Source organism: Heterocephalus glaber, unplaced genomic scaffold (genome assembly GCF_053883595.1).
Source record: "Heterocephalus glaber isolate CG9 unplaced genomic scaffold, H.glaber_assembly_v1.0 deba00001504, whole genome shotgun sequence".
Lineage (NCBI taxonomy): Eukaryota > Metazoa > Chordata > Mammalia > Rodentia > Bathyergidae > Heterocephalus > Heterocephalus glaber.
This window is the reverse complement of record NW_028258324.1, coordinates 69,109,711-69,125,219: the sequence shown is the minus strand read 5'-3', so window position 1 is coordinate 69,125,219 and position 15,509 is coordinate 69,109,711. Positions and strand designations below refer to the sequence as shown.

Sequence of the window (15,509 nt, the reverse complement as noted above, 5' to 3'; positions counted from 1 at the left end):
AACTGTTGTAACTGAGACCTAATTTAATTTTGGGCTTCCAAACAGCTGTCTAATGACATAAAAGATGGATTAGTTCATCCAGTTTATCAACACAAGGACCCCTCCCTCTCAAGAACAAACAAACCTAAGTGTGAGAGGCATTAATGACAGTGGACAGACAGTATCTCAACACTTTTTAGATGACAGATTTTCACATGGCAGAAAGTGCAAACTGAAAACTCACAGGCCAGACTCAATCCATGGCAGTGTCCTTTCAGATGCTCACAGTGTCTATAAAACATGTTTATTTTATTTTTTTGATTTTTGCTTTTTGTTTTTGGAATCGGGGATCGAACTCGGGACCTTGCGCTTTCAAGACAGGCAGCGGAACCACTGAGCTAAATCCCCAGCCCCATAAAACATGTTTAATAGGTACCAATTCTTAAAAATTTGGAGATTTAACATAAGAACTCTGACTTTTGACTTCTCCTAAAAAAAAACGAGATCTGGGAACACTCGCCCTCCACCTCCCAATGACGGCAGGTACCTGCAGCTGACTGAGCTGTCTTCCCTGCACTCCTAGAAGCCACCACTTCTTCCTGCCTTTGACAGCACTGGCCTGCAGGAGCCTGAGTGTGGCCCCCTGTAAACACACGGTGATTGCTCACAAAAATCCCACTGGACAAAAGCCACTGCGGGATGTGAAAGCATCCATCTTAGAAGACCCGCGTCACAGAAGCCAGAGAGATAGAGCGTGGATCCCGGGCTGGAGTGGGCTCTCTGCCTGGGTGGCACTCATGGGCTCTGTAAACACAAAGGCCAAACTCTAAGGACTTTCTTTTCCCAAGAATCTCAGGCCACAGACTGAGAAGTGGCAGAAGGAGTTGTTTTTTGGTGGTACTGGGAATTAAACCCCAGTGCATTTGCACTGAGCTACACCCTCAGCCCATTATAAAAATGTTTTATTTTGAGACAGGGTCTCATCATGTTGCCCAGGCTGAGCACAAACTTAAGATTCTCCTGCCTCAGCCTACCAACTGGAATTACAGGCATGTGCTACTGTGCCTGGCTGAGTATTACCTTTTTTTTTTTTTTTTTTAAGTTGTATCCTTTTTCTAAACAAAAATCAAGTAGGTAGGCCTGAGACTGAAGAAGTGCATATTAAGAGTATGATGGCTCATGTCCCACTGGATTGGTTGGGCATCCTTTCTAACTAGTGTAAAATGTCTTGAAGATGACCCTGTGTTCACAGAACCCCAATATATACAACAGATAAAAAGACAGCTGCACTGCTTCAAGAAGGGGTAACAAGCCCAACCTGCTTGGACTTCCTAATGCAAAGACATGTTCTCTGCAAACAGTGGGTTCCACACTACATTCACCACTTTTCAGTCGGTTGACACCCAAGGCTCTGCCAAGAGCGGAGTGCCACCATGGGCCCAGGAGCTACCTGGAACATTCTCGAAGGGCAGAAGTTCAGTGGTTACAGAGAAATCCATAGATTTTCTAGTCTGACAGGCAGCTGGCAAAGCAAGCATTTGTTTCCAGAGTGAAAGTGACAGGAGATGGACGCTATGCCACAGGAAGCAGATGCAGAAGTCACCCGGGCAAACTCTCCCCAGGAAAGAGCTCTGGATCCGCTCGAGGGCCTGATCAAAGAAGAAGTCAAGATCCAGCACACTCCTCTTCTAAACCAAACTCTAGACTGAACTCCTACATATGAAGCAATGGTAAACGCAGCCACTGTCAGATTGCAAGGTGGGGAGAAAGGCAACATCACTCAGGATGCACACCCACTCCTTCCCATCACACCAGCATCTCATCCGAACCCTGAGGCTCTGAGGAACAGGGTTAAAACTTACACTGCCACGGGAATAAAAGATATGACTTTGGCCTGGAAACATCTAAGGCCGGTTTTAACACCTTGACCACAATCATTACATGTACACTAAAGCCACAAATCAATTTTGGTATCTAAATTATTGTCTTGACAACACAAGGTCGAACCATTTATACCAAAATCGATGAATGAAAGAGTTAACTTTTCCCTGACAAAACTATATGATACAGAATTATATTAGAACCAACCACCTACCTGTTCCCAGTCCTCTATCACTCTGAAAAACAAAATGCGTTTTAATATTTACCTATTTTACACTTAAATCTTATTTCAAATAACTGAGCAACCAGCATCTTTGCCATCTGAAACATCTTGTGAATAAATGTGTAAAAATTTTAATAAGCAGCTAAACATTTAAAGTATTAACCAACTAGTATTTGTTCTTCATTCCTTTAATAGGAGAATAGATACTACATTTTGAAATATCTGAGCTTAAAGTCTTGTTTCTAAAGATCCATGATTTCATCATCTTCAGCGGCGGCACAACACAAGGAGTTTTAAACAGCTCAATTTTACAAATTCAATGTCCCTGACTTGAAGATATCTATCAGTTTGAAGAGAAAGGAGAGAAGAAGCCAGCTGGATCCAGAGGAGAGGTCAGATGATTTATACATCCACAAAACTTTTTTCTAGTCTTCAATGATTTAAAAAAATGAAGAAGATGCTTTCCCTTTACAAAGGATAAACACAATTATACTTCAGGGGGAAAATAATTTCAAAAAAGAGCTTTCAGCACCAGAAAATTCCTTCCCAAACTTTCAACCATTTGCAAAAGTCTACAATGTGTGACCCCCACACCCACGGAAGCTCATGTGTCTGCTGCACATTCCAAGGAAGCATGTGCCACAGAACCCATACATTCCAACACACTGAGCAAGCACACACATGCCTCCCTGGCTGCCCCAAACCTCAGCCTACAAGGGGGCATCCAGGCTGGATGCTGCCCACACCCCCGGCTCTGCACCTCAGCCCTTCCCAGCCATCCCCAGGGATGTGCAAAGGGGAAGGAGAAATCTACGAGAGGAAGTGGTCTATGCAGGGCCTTAAAGCCGCAAAACCCTCTGTAGGGCAGACAGGCCGGCATGCTCATGAGTTTTTAAATGTCAAAGGAAAGAACCAGCTGCTGTCACACTGGAATTACTGTCCACGAGGACCAGCCTTTCCCTGGAGTCACAGAGAAGGCACAAACTGCACACCAGGGCTCCCTCCCTCGGTCACCTATGCTTCCGGGGCTGCTTCCCTCCTCCCTTCCAGCCTCCTCCCTCCCTCCTTCCTTCCTCTCTTAATGACTGAAGAGCTTAAACTGAACTTTTTCTGTGAATCTGCTTATCATCGTTTACACTGAACTCTCAAAGAGCATTTTAATTCTCAAACTCTCAAAAAACATTTGACTTCAAGTCCTTATGTAAGGCCAGGGATTTAGCCCCGTGGCGCCCTGAGTTCGATCCCCAGTACCAAAAACACAAAAAACAAAAAACAAAAACCTTATGCATGCAATGATGAAGAAAAACACACACTTTTCAAAGTATGCATTGTTACATCACAAAGACCAGGAAGGACTAAAAGTAAAATGTCTCTTCGGCACACAAAAGAATTACACGGCCTGTCCACACAGCAGCCTTTTCAATATCCTTTACTTCCCAAGTTCGTAGATTAACCTGTTCACAGACTCACCACTCAACTGCTGCCTCACTTTTGAAAGAGAAACAGTACAGAGAATAACATGCTAATCAAAACATATCTTCTAATATTTTAAGGTCCTTGACTACAAACACTAGTTACTTTTATCTTATAATAAATTACATAAAACTATATTCTGATCAAAAGGCACCACCTCTCTATCTAGAAGTAAATGTTATTTCATTTGTAACATAACTATCTTACGTCCTACGTTACTAAAGTCACAAATGCGCAAGATGCTTAATGATTATGTTAAAAGGAACATACAAATATTTTTTACTCCCTGTGCTTTCACTAGCTTTTTCATATGGCAGAAAGGCTTAAAATTTCCTAATGTTAATAAAATGACCCATTCCATAAAATGTAACTTGAAGAATCCTCGTATTTCAGCCAGGCATGGTGCCACATGCCTGTGATCCCAGCACTCTGGGAGGCTGAGGCAGGAGAACCACATGTTAAAGGCCAGCCTGGGCAACCTAAGGACTTAGCAAGACCCTCTCTCAAAAATTAAACAAACAAACAAAACAAAAAAATAGGGCTGGGGATATAGCTCCGTGTAAAAGCCCTGAGTTCAATCCCCAGCATTGCAAAATTAATTAATAAATTAATCAATTAAATTACAGATGTCAAACTTTGGGTTACATTCTAGGTCAAAAGCTAGGCGTGGTGGTGCACATCTGTAATCCCAGCATTTAGGAGAGTAAGGCAAGAGGATCGCTGTGAGTTCAAGGCCAGCCTAGGATACACAGTGAGTTCAAGGCCAACCTGGACTACATAGTGAGACCCTGTCTCAAATAACCAAAACAAGAAAAAGTGTAAGGGTTTTTTTTTCAGGTCTGCAAGAGAATAAATGCAGAAGAATTTCCAAGTAAGGCGAAATTAACTGTACTTCATGTGTTTAACTACTCATATATGTTTAATTAATGTACGTAATGATCACATCATTAATGAAGAATTCTAAGGTCTCTATGGATGCTAACCCTGTTCACAGTCACAGGAGCAGTGAAAGACCTTATTCTGTATAGAAAGTGAAGCACACAGGTTCTACCTTCAGAGTAACTCTGGAAACCTGAGAGCTCCTACCAAGGACACACTCAAACCAAAATGCAGTGCTGACCTTGCACAACGGGGTGGCTGGGATCTGTGACGTCCCTGCCCGGGTGAGTCCTTGAGCTAGACTTCCACTCAGTGCAAGACACACAGTTCTGACCAAGGCTACTCCCACTGCCTAACCTGTGTGGCTCAGCATTAAGAAAAGTGCCTGTCTTGGCGATGTCCTATTCCATAACACAAAGAATACAATCACTCAAAAAAGCAATGTAAAAACAGTAACAAAAAATACAACCTGCTTTGGTGTGCCCCTGGCTTCTATCCACGGGCCATCAAGAAGAAGATGGCAGCAGGTAACGCTGCCAAAACCCGTTTGGGCCGGGGATTTAGCTCAGTAGTTCTGCTGCCTGCCCCGCAAGCAGAAGGACCCGAGTTCGATCCCTGGTACCAAAAAATAAAAATAAAAATAATTACCCGGTTTTTTTCAATTATTTTTTCCTAAAAACAACTATAACAAAGTACAGATCGTTCAGATGGAACTAAGAATAAGATTGTTGTAAAAGGTCAGTTTCCAAATCAATTTTCATGTATTTCTATCACTCTTAAACAGCACCTTTTGAACATTACAACACCTTCAGGTGACCTCTTTAATTTAATAAGTAAATTAAGTGAAATACATGGGAAGGAGAACGACAAGACCTGGCTTCTACCTCTGCTGCTTGATTTACTTAATTTCCCCAGACAAATTAATTTCTCTGGGGATGTTTCTCCATCTGAGAAAAGAGATAACATCAATTTTCCTATCTTTTTCACAAAATTATTTTTAAAAATGATATGTGGAAGAGGCTGCAATAGCCTCCACACTACATAAACATAAGATACAGGCACAAAAAAAATTCATCTTCCTACATTAATGTTGCTAATACTGTTTATCTAACAACACGAGACCACCTTTGGATCACATTTAAAACAAAAAAGTCAAGCTTCTCCCTAAAGCAAATTTACATTTTACATGTGCAGCTCTGTCTGGTCACTAGGTGCATTTCTTATAAGTAAATACTAGAAAGTCTAAATCACGCACCAGAACTCTTAATTTTCACTGATTGGGCTTATTAAACTATTTACTTTAACAGAATGGAAAAATCCTAGTGAAGTGCTCGCATTTAAAAAAAATAAAGTATAAAGCAAACAAATAATTTAAAAAATCAAGAATGAACAGAAAGATCTCAAGAATGCAAACTTACGCAAACTCGTTACTTAGTGAAAACCAACAGCTTGGGCGATGAGTAACTTGTAAATGATGGGCACAGGTTTGTTTATCAGACTTGGTCAACTCTCACTAACACAAAAGCATCCATTTTTGCCCGTCTACTTATTCTACATCATTAAGTCATCAAACTGTAAACTAAAGAAACAGCCATTGTACCCCCTTCCTCTTTGGCAGCCAAAGCAACAGAATCAAGATTTTCAGCAAAAGAAAAGAATTTTACTTCACTATTTCATGGAAAGACTAAAATCCATGATCAAAACAGGAAAAGTAAAACCTTAAAAATAATGCTCTGAGCACTCTGCAATTTTGCTGCCCAAAATAGAACCCATATAGTCCATGCCACCAAATGAAAATTATAAGTTTGTAAGCATGAAGTCAAATTATAAAGTAAAAGATTTAAAATGTTTTAATGGTAATAAATGGGAGGAAAAACTTATTTTTACTGGTAGGTGCTTGGTGTTTGGTTGCTATCATCTGTTCAATGACACTGTTTTGAATGACCACTCAAACGAATGTGAACTTGAAATTTGAGTGTAGGGAGAATAAAATTTGACTAATAAATTACCTGGGCATGTTCTGTTGAGCAGAACTCTCCCACCCCTCAAATTAAGGAATAGTCATAGCTTTTGACAGATTATGCTTCTGACTAAAAATCTGAGAGCATAAATTTTTTTTCAATTAGTTTAGCTGAGCCCCACCAGCCTCTCACACCAAAAAGAAAACCAAAGACACTTTTGTGATGCTTAAATATAATTTTTAAAACTGTATTTTGGAATTTTAAATTCAACCTTTTAATAGCTTCCAAAGAAACCACTTCAATGCTAAGCTGCTTTTAAAGAAATTGACTCAGAGTATTTGTTATGCAAAATAATAGATTGCTTTCCCCAAAATATAGAATTTCTAAATAAAATGCACAACGTTGGAATTTTCTAACACTTAAAAAATGGCTCACAGGGCCAGGGATTTAGCTCAGCGGTTCTGCTGCCTGCCTGGCAAGCGAAAGGTCCAGAGTTCGATCCCCAGTACCAAAAAAAAAAAAAGGATCACAGATCATCAAAGCCTTCACAGAATCACTTGTGAGAAGGGAAATGCAAGCTAAAAAGAAAGAAGGTAGATTTTGCGTTGGGACGGTCCTCTCAACAAGGTCACTGAAAAAGCCACCACAGGTGGCCCTGAGGACTTTCAGGAGAACCACCTCCAAGTGTTAGGCATCACTGGAGGTGAATCCCCTTGCCTCTGATTGTCTTGACAAGTTTCAATCACCCAGGGACTGAAATCCTGAGCAACTGCTGCTCAGTAAGACCTCCTCCTCTTCCCTCTTGATACCATCTGTCTGAAACTATGTCCCCCACAAAACTGACACACACATTTGCACACACTCCACTGAATCAGAGAGATGACATAATTCGCTAAGTAATATCCTCTAACAACTCTGGCCAAGTGCTCATCTACTTTTGAGATGCATTACCAGACTTGGAAGAGTGATTCAGTTGCAGACAGCAAATATTTATAAAGTATAAAAGTATCAAACCTATATTAATAGTTCCTGTAGCAATCTGTTTTTCATAGCTTTTCTGACTTTTAATAAATGTGCCCAGGTTACTAACTATACTTTTATGCACAATTCAACATCATTTACATTCCTTCGCAAGCTACTAAAAAACCAGAGAAGCCTCCACAAAAGTTTACTCAAAATAATACTGAAATGCTACATTATGTAATTAGTTCTAAATCTTCTAATTTCTTTAAAATTTTTGTAAGTTAAAAAGCATTTCTTTTAAAAATATATTGTACTTCAAACCATTATGTATAAAAAGCTTTGTACAAATATAACTAATTTTTCCTCATTTATTAAATTGTAATCTCAGTTTAACACAATAAAACACAAAACTCTTAGACCATCTCTTTCTGGTCAGCTTATTAGGTATAATTACAAGGAAATATTATTGAAAAGTCCAATTTGCCAAATGTACTACATGCCTTTTAGAATTAAATGTTTAGGTGTTTGGCTATTAAATACTTCCATAAATTGTTACTCTGCAATTTAAAATTGGTATTTATTTAATGAATTAGAAAATCAAGCAAAACATAAAATCTTTGATTTGATTTGTAGATTTCACTCATTTTTAATGTTAAATAATGTAAAAATCCAAATGACTACTCTATCAAAAATATAAACTAGTTTTAAACCTGCATCATTACCTAAGTTATCGAGTAATTTTTTTCTCTATTGCTTTTTTTTTCTTTATTGCTTCTATAACTCTAACACATGTCTTTAAGGTCACAAAAACGTGTACTGGCTAGAAAAGTATTAAAATTAACTTTTTTAAAAATGGGAAGCTAAATGTTCAATTCCAAAGTCAAATCAAAAGTAACTTTAAAGTCTGATATCATATATTTTATATCAACATGTTATAACCCACATGAAATCTATAATAATTAAATCCAGGCATTAATTTCTAATTCAACAAATTCTTGAAATAAGAGCCAACCGTATGATTGAAAAGTCTTTTCTGTTTCTAGAAAATTAAAAATTGCTGCAGCAAAAGCCTTTGTTTATAGGGAGGGTTTGAGGTTGGATGGGTTTTTTTTAAAACTCAACCCTACACAATGTAGTACATACAAGCAAAATACAATTGAGATACTGTTTTCTTTAACATTCCTATAGGAGACCAAATTCATTTGCATTGGAGAGAACACAATTACTGATTTTTAACTCATGAAAGGCAAATTCATAGCTTTTTCCTATACTACCTCATAGTATTGACACCATCTCAGTGGAACCTTGTGTAGCATCAGTCACTTCCTAAAAATGGGCAGAAATTGCATTTTTCAAAATTTCGTTTCTCACAGAATCATTCAACTTCAGATACAAAAGCACACTCAAGTTTGCATGTCTTAGCTCAAAACAATTTCTGTAACATGTCTGTGTACCTATACACGACTTTTTTTTCTAAAGTAGACTCATATCAATAATCAAAAATAAAATTTCTATCAAGAAAGTTTCTACAACTTTTAACAGCATTTTAAGTTAATCAGTCTTTTCATCTTTCATCCATACACGCTGCCAAGAAATATGAATAGAGAAAAATGATACAAAATTTTTATTCAACAGACTGAAAATAACTTAGAAAGTAAGAGAAATAGATGTTTTGTTTGTGGTTTACATTAATTTGCATTTAAGAACAAAACTCATGTGGCAAAAAGAAAAAAGAATGTAATATTTTTCAATAACTGAGAAAATAATGGTATCTAGTCTGTCTACTGCGTAACAGCACATACAAAATGATGCTGAAACAATATTTAGCCAGACTCAATTGGTAAGCAAATGACATACCAACAATTTCACAAATTAAGATAAAAATATCTCACTCCAAACTACCATTAGCTTAAAAAAACTCATTTGGAATGTAGACATTAAAACTGCTTCTTGAAAAATCCAAGAAATAAGTACACTATAAAGAAAATTAGCACTTAATTTTTGAATCATTTCTTCAGCAACCAAGCAATGAGGATGAACTGTTTTCTTCACATTTTCACTTCATCTAACACAAGACCACATACAGATCTGACCTACTGCTCACAAATTTACTCCTAACTTGTTAATTTTCATAGAAATGCAACAAAGGAACACCAAAATAGTCACCACATAACATAAAAGCTTTGGGTTCAAATGTCACAGTACCCTGGTATCTTGAAAGCCACCAGCACGGTAGCTCCCAGACTACATGAGCACACACAACCGCCTCACCCAAGTCCTCACCCAGGACTCTGAACTCAGTGCACAGTACCAGTCATGGCTAGCTCCCTCTCAGCCTGCATACAAGTAGCTAATTTCTGCATTTTATTCTAATAAAGGAAAAGAAAAAAAGATTAAAACCATCCAATAGAAATGATACAACTCCTCTACAGCAGCAGCTTATGCATACACTTGGTATGTTAAACAGCTTCAACTGTAGTGAATCATACACAGCACATTTTAATCTACCTTCTGTGTCTTTCATATTAGCAACATGTTAAAAGAAACATGTACTAATAGGGCTGGGGAAGTCCTAGATGGTTCTTTATACTAAAAACATGAGACATGCCTGTAATTCTAGACTTATACAAACAAAATTATATAAATGATACTCTAGCCAATAGCAAGTATCTGCATTTTGAAAGGAAAAAAGCTAAAAACTAATATATTTGTTGACAAAGTTTACTTGATGTTGATAACTTTGGATAAAGCAGTATTCCTTTTATATTGCAAAATTCAAAGATGTACTTTGCAACATGAAATGAGACACCAGCTAACTAAAGTTAAAATTCTACTTATTTTTATTCCTTATAACCCCAAAAAGGATGCACAATAGCTGGGGGGCCAATAGAAGTAGACATCTATAGAAACATAGTGCATCACACATTTTGAATGGTTTTTTTCCAAACATCATTCAATATTGTCATCAAATTTTCAAGTACCATGAGATGAGTAATTTAAACAAACAGTATAACAGAAAGCTTCCACTTGGACTTCTCATGCAAAAAAAAAATTTTTTTTAAGTTTGCAAATCTAAAATACTGTATTAAATCCAATCAGTTACACACTACATCTTTTCCAACGTAAGTAGCTTAATAGAAGACATGAAACTGGAAACTGTGACTCTTAGGTCTTTTTAAAAAAAAGATATTAAGTAATTTTCTAATATGTCACAGAATCGTTTGCAAACAAAAGATATTCTGTTGCTTAAATTAAAATGTATCTGGAAGCGCGTTCACGGTCTTTACAAATTCCTTCGACACCACATCCAAGCATTTATGAAATTAAAGAAGTTTTTTTTAAAATCTATTCAATCTTGGCAAAAATCAAGTGAGTGACTACCCTACTGACTAACACAAATTGTAAAGGTAAATCAAAAACTTCTCTTAGACTTTCCAATTCAGCTACTTAATGACTAATGGTGAAGAAAAGTTGAGAATGAGTAACAAAGGGCCCAAATTTAAAGTCCACAATAAACTTCTAAACCACGCTGTTCTCCCTCTTTCTTTCCTCCGTAGATATTTCTCATCTTAGCAAATCACTATGAAGTCCAACCTCCACAAAACTTGTCACTCCTTCATGAACAATACAGCATTTAAACGTAACCATCGATTTTTGCCACGGCTATTTGTTTAGCCTTAAACATTTCTTAAAAGCAACAATAACAACACAACGTGCTCAGAAGCAATGCTCAGTTGTCTCAGTGACTGAAAGTCTAAACTTTTCACTGTCATCCAAACCAAACAAACCTACTGTATTTCTTTAGAACGCTATGCAAAATACTGACCCCTTACTGAATAATTTTATTATTCAGCATTAAACTATCTTAAAAAGAAAAGTAATCGCGTAGTTTAGTTAAGCAATTGAGCTGACACAGTAAATATTTACTCTTAACATCTCACAGGAAGTCTTGACAAGCATTTGTTGCATTGTGCTGGGGGTAGGGGTGGGAGTGGGAAGTGGGGGGTGGGAGGCGACTTTTGATAAACAAGTTAAACGGTCCCAGCGAGCGAGCTGAACCTACCTAGCGTTCGCCTTCCCGACCCCCAATTAGGCGCCAGATATTTTCCAAGTACAGTAAACACCTTATATAATGAAACTAAAAAAGCTTAACTTTATAAACTATGCATCTTCCCGATGAAAACAAACAACAACTTTTTGTAAAACTGTTAGGAACGCGTTTTTAAAAGCTGAGTGTGTTTTTTTACTTAATACTTACACCCAATCCACACACACACACACACACACAGAAAAACTAAGCAAAGTACTGTATATTTACCTTAGCTTTTTAGAGACTGAATAATCAACTTCCATGATTTTCCCATGCAATTCCACTTTACCTTTAAAAGAGAAATTTAAAACACTCAGAACCTTCCGGAGCTCAAACCCGCGGGGGTCGAGGAGGGGCGAGCACTCAGCTCCCGGCTCGGGCTCCGCCTTCGGGCGCCCTCCAGGGGTCTCGCGCCCGGCTCCAGCTGGGCGAACTTAGCGCCCAGGGTGAAGAAAGGCGGGCGCCCCGGGTCTCGGAGAGAGGTGGGAAGGGTGCGAGCCTGGGGCCGACCCCAGGTAGAGCTGTGGGTGGCACTACCGGAAAAACAAATTTAATAAAGAGCGGCGCCAATTTGAAAGGATGAGCTCATTTGAAACTCAAGCTGCAGGGCTGCCGCGGCCCCGCTCCTCTCCGGCCCCCACCTTCCCATTCCGCTCACCCGGGACCCGAAGGCTTCGCGCCCCCTCCGCTGCCCCGCTCTCCCGGTACCCGGGGAGACGCGCCGGAGCCCCCCGGGTGTGCTGCCGCCGCCAAAGCCCCGTCCCTGCCCGCTTCTGGGTGTCACCTTGGCCTCGCCGCCACCCCGCCCCCACTCCACGCGCCCCGGGGAAAGGGGCTCCTGCGGGCCGGGGTGCGGGGCGCGGGGCGCGGGGCGCTGGGCCGGGCCCGGGCGAGCGCGGCTCCGCGCGGTGCGAGTGCAGGGGCGAGCGGGGCGCGCGCGGAGTGTGCCGCACTCGGACTCCGTCTGGGCTCCGCGCGCTCGCGGGCCCCCGGTCGCCTTTCCCGGTTCTCAGCCCGGGCCCCCACCGAGTTGAGACCGGGCACCTCGTAAAAAGGTGCTTCTGGCCGGGCGGGAGGCGGGGGGACGGGTGGGGGGAAGCCCCCAGGCCCGAGTTCTTCTCAATAAAATCGGACAAAAAATTCAGGGAAAAATAGAAGCGCTGGAGAGAGCAGCCAGAGGGGACTGGGGCTGGGGCGCAGACCGCGGGAGAGGTGCGCGCGCGAGGGCCGGGGCTCGGGGCCCCGAGACTGTAGGGGGCTCAGGGGGGAGCCGAGGCGGTGCCGAAAGCGGGGGGCCGGGTGGGGAGACGGCTCGAAGGGAGAGCGCGGCTCGGGGAGCCGGAGGCGAGAGGTCCGGGCACGAGGCTGGGAAGGAGGAGGTCCGGCCGCGGGAGGAGGAGATGCTGGGTGCGGGAGAGGTCCTGGGGTGACAAGAAGGTCAGGGAGAGGGGACAGAGGCTGCGGGGGGGTGGGGGGCGGCGGCGGCGCCCGCGAGTCGGTGCGTGAAGTGAGCGCTCGGGCGCGGGAGTCCCGCGGGCGCCGCCCGCCGGACTCGGCCTCCCCGCGGGCGCCGTCCGGGCCGAGGCGGGCGAGCCGGGGGCCGGAGCGGCACCGAGTGCTCACCGGAGAGGGTCTCGATGGCGCGGATGGCCCAGTTCTGGTCGGGGTAGTCCACGAAGGCGTAGCCAGACTTGAGCAGGACCTGTCCCGCCAGGGGCAGCTTCCTGTCCCCGAAGAGCTGCCGGAGGTCGTCGGCGGTGACGGCGGGGCTGAGGTTCCCGATGTAGAGCTTGTTCATCATCCGCGCCTTCCCCGAGAGCCCGCGGCTCCCCCGGCCCGGTACCCGGCGCGCTCGCCGCCTCCGCCGCCCGCGCCCCTCCTCCCCCGCCCCCCGCCCGCCCTGCGCCCGCCCCCGCCCGCGCCCGGCTCCCCCCACCGCGGCCCGCCCGGGGGCAGAGGCGGAGGCGGGGACTGCGCGGCGGCCTCCTCGGGCAGAGTCCCGGGCCGGGCGGCGGCGGCGCTCGGACAAAGCGCACTCTGCCCACCTCGCCCGCCCGCCTGCTCGCTCGCTCGGCCTTTCGAGGTGGCGGGAGGAGGCGCGGCGGCAGCGGCGGCGCACCCGCGTGTCTCAGAGTTTGTGCGGCGTGAGCGCCCCCGCCCCGGCCCGCCGCTGCGCCCCGAGCGCTCGGCGCCGCTTCCCGGACTCCCGCCCCGCGCCCGCCAGGCGGAAGCGGGTCGCGGGCCCGGAGCCCCGAGAGGGCGCGGTGGCAGCCGCGGAGCGCGGGGCGGGCGTGCGCAAGGTGGACCGGATGTGGGCGCGCGGGCCGGCCGCGGGAGGTGCGTCGCGGAGGAGAGCGGCGACGGCCGCCGGGGAGACGACAACTTTCGCGGCAACTTGGCCGAGACCGGCGCCCTGCGCGTGCCCGGGCGGTGCGCTCGCTCAGAGCCCGCGCTTCTGGGCGCCGCGAGCGGACGAGGGTCGGGGCGCCCGGACTGTATGCCCAGCCAGAAAGTCGTTCCCGCCCCGGCCTCAGTTTCCCGACCCGTAAGGGGGTCGGAAGGTCGGGGCGGGAAGCTGCACGCCGCGGAGCGCGCGGGGCTCGGTCCGAGCCGCGGCGGAGGGGCCTGGAGGAGTTCCCGAGCGCGGGGAAGAGGTCCTTCCCGCGGAGGAAACAGCTCGACTGACGGAAGAGGCAGGGTTGGGGTGAGAGCGGTACGAGGGGCTCGGGAAGGAGCCCGGCAGACCAGAGGCGGGCTGAGCTCCGGGCCCCAGCGGGAAGCTCGGTGGTTAGAGCCCGGCCACAGCCGGGAAATGAAATTCTATGAGGGAGAGAGAGGGCAGGTTTCAGAGCTGAGAAGTCACAAGAGTCAACCCAGCCAGATGAAGGGTTGATCGGGGAAGTGCTGGGGGTTTGTGAGGGCTTTGGGCAGGAAGGGGTGCCTGGATGGTGAAGACACGGAGAGGTGGGACGGGGTCGGATGTCCAGGCTGGGTCACGAAATTCTCTTTGCCAAGTTTTCCAGTTCGTGAGCAGGGTGGAGAGAACGTGGCTTGCTGGATGTGGTAACTTGTGCAAGTGCTTTCAGGTAATTCAGAGCACTGTTAACTATGGAAGGCCCACCTGCCCCGGACAGGCCTTCCTCCTCTGGCCAGCTGTCTGGCCTGGCTTGTCCCAGCCTCCTTGAGTCTTAAGTGTCATCTATAAAAAGCAGATTTAAAAAAAAAAAAACCCTTGCAGGGTGTAATGAAGGATAACTAAATAGCATGCGGAGGCACTGTGGACCAACACTACTTGTTATATTTCTTTGCCCCAGGAATTTTAGAGCTTTAAAATACTTTTTGAGGGGGAAAAGAGATCTTAAATAGTTGTCCAGGGAACATAAATCATGAGTCCATTCTCAATGCCTATTTGCACTCTGGCTTTTGTCTGAAATACTCACATATTTCCCCCTCTCTAGAAAGAGTTGGATTTCACTGCTCCCAGAGTTGGGAATCAACTTCACCACTGTCCCCAAACTAACAGATGAACTAGGTATGGGTGCTTGCTTACTCAGATGTGGAGGAGAATAACAAATGAAAAAGATTTGTGAGTGCATATATCAGACTGGGAGCCAACTATCCTTAGATTATTTACACAAATGTCCCTAATTGGAATTATCATCTTTGTGTTTTAGGACAGCTTGTTTGCTTATTTATAGTAATTCAAAACTCTGTTGTAAAAGACCAGGAGGGTAGGGGAAAGCCATAGGTGATCTCATTCCTCTCTGAAAGATTAATAAAACTTCTTTGTTGTACAATATTGTCTGACAACTTACCAATTTTTTGCTCCGTTTGCAAAAGCGCAACTGTTTTAGCATGGGTTCTCCAGTGGACAGCAGACAAAAATCCAAGGAACCTTATCAGACAGAGGTGGCTTCTGGTGAGTTTTATGCTGGTCTCCAGGATCACTTTGAAATGAGTTTGCTGTGAAATAATTGCACTCTGCCATACTTTGGTGTTTTGTGTTTTCTGTTTTCTGTCCGGCTGGTATTTTGTAAACAGTGGTGCTGTGGGAAAAGAG

At 44.1% G+C, this 15,509-nt stretch overlaps 1 protein-coding gene across 5 annotated transcripts in view; it reads right to left on the bottom strand.

Annotated features, from left to right (window-relative positions):
• Igf2bp2 (insulin like growth factor 2 mRNA binding protein 2) overlaps positions 1 to 13,326 on the bottom strand; it is a 147,594-nt gene extending 134,268 nt beyond the window's left edge. For all 5 annotated transcript variants that reach the window (XM_087186733.1, XM_087186737.1, XM_087186734.1 and 2 more), the window contains exons 1-2: positions 13,073 to 13,326; positions 11,678 to 11,738 (exon numbers count right to left, since the gene is read on the bottom strand). In XM_087186733.1, coding sequence (XP_087042859.1) covers positions 11,678 to 11,738; positions 13,073 to 13,250 — 239 coding nt within the window. In that variant the 5' untranslated portion in view covers positions 13,251 to 13,326. The remainder of the gene's footprint in view (positions 1 to 11,677; positions 11,739 to 13,072) is intronic.
• Between the last annotated feature and the right edge of the window lie 2,183 nt (positions 13,327 to 15,509).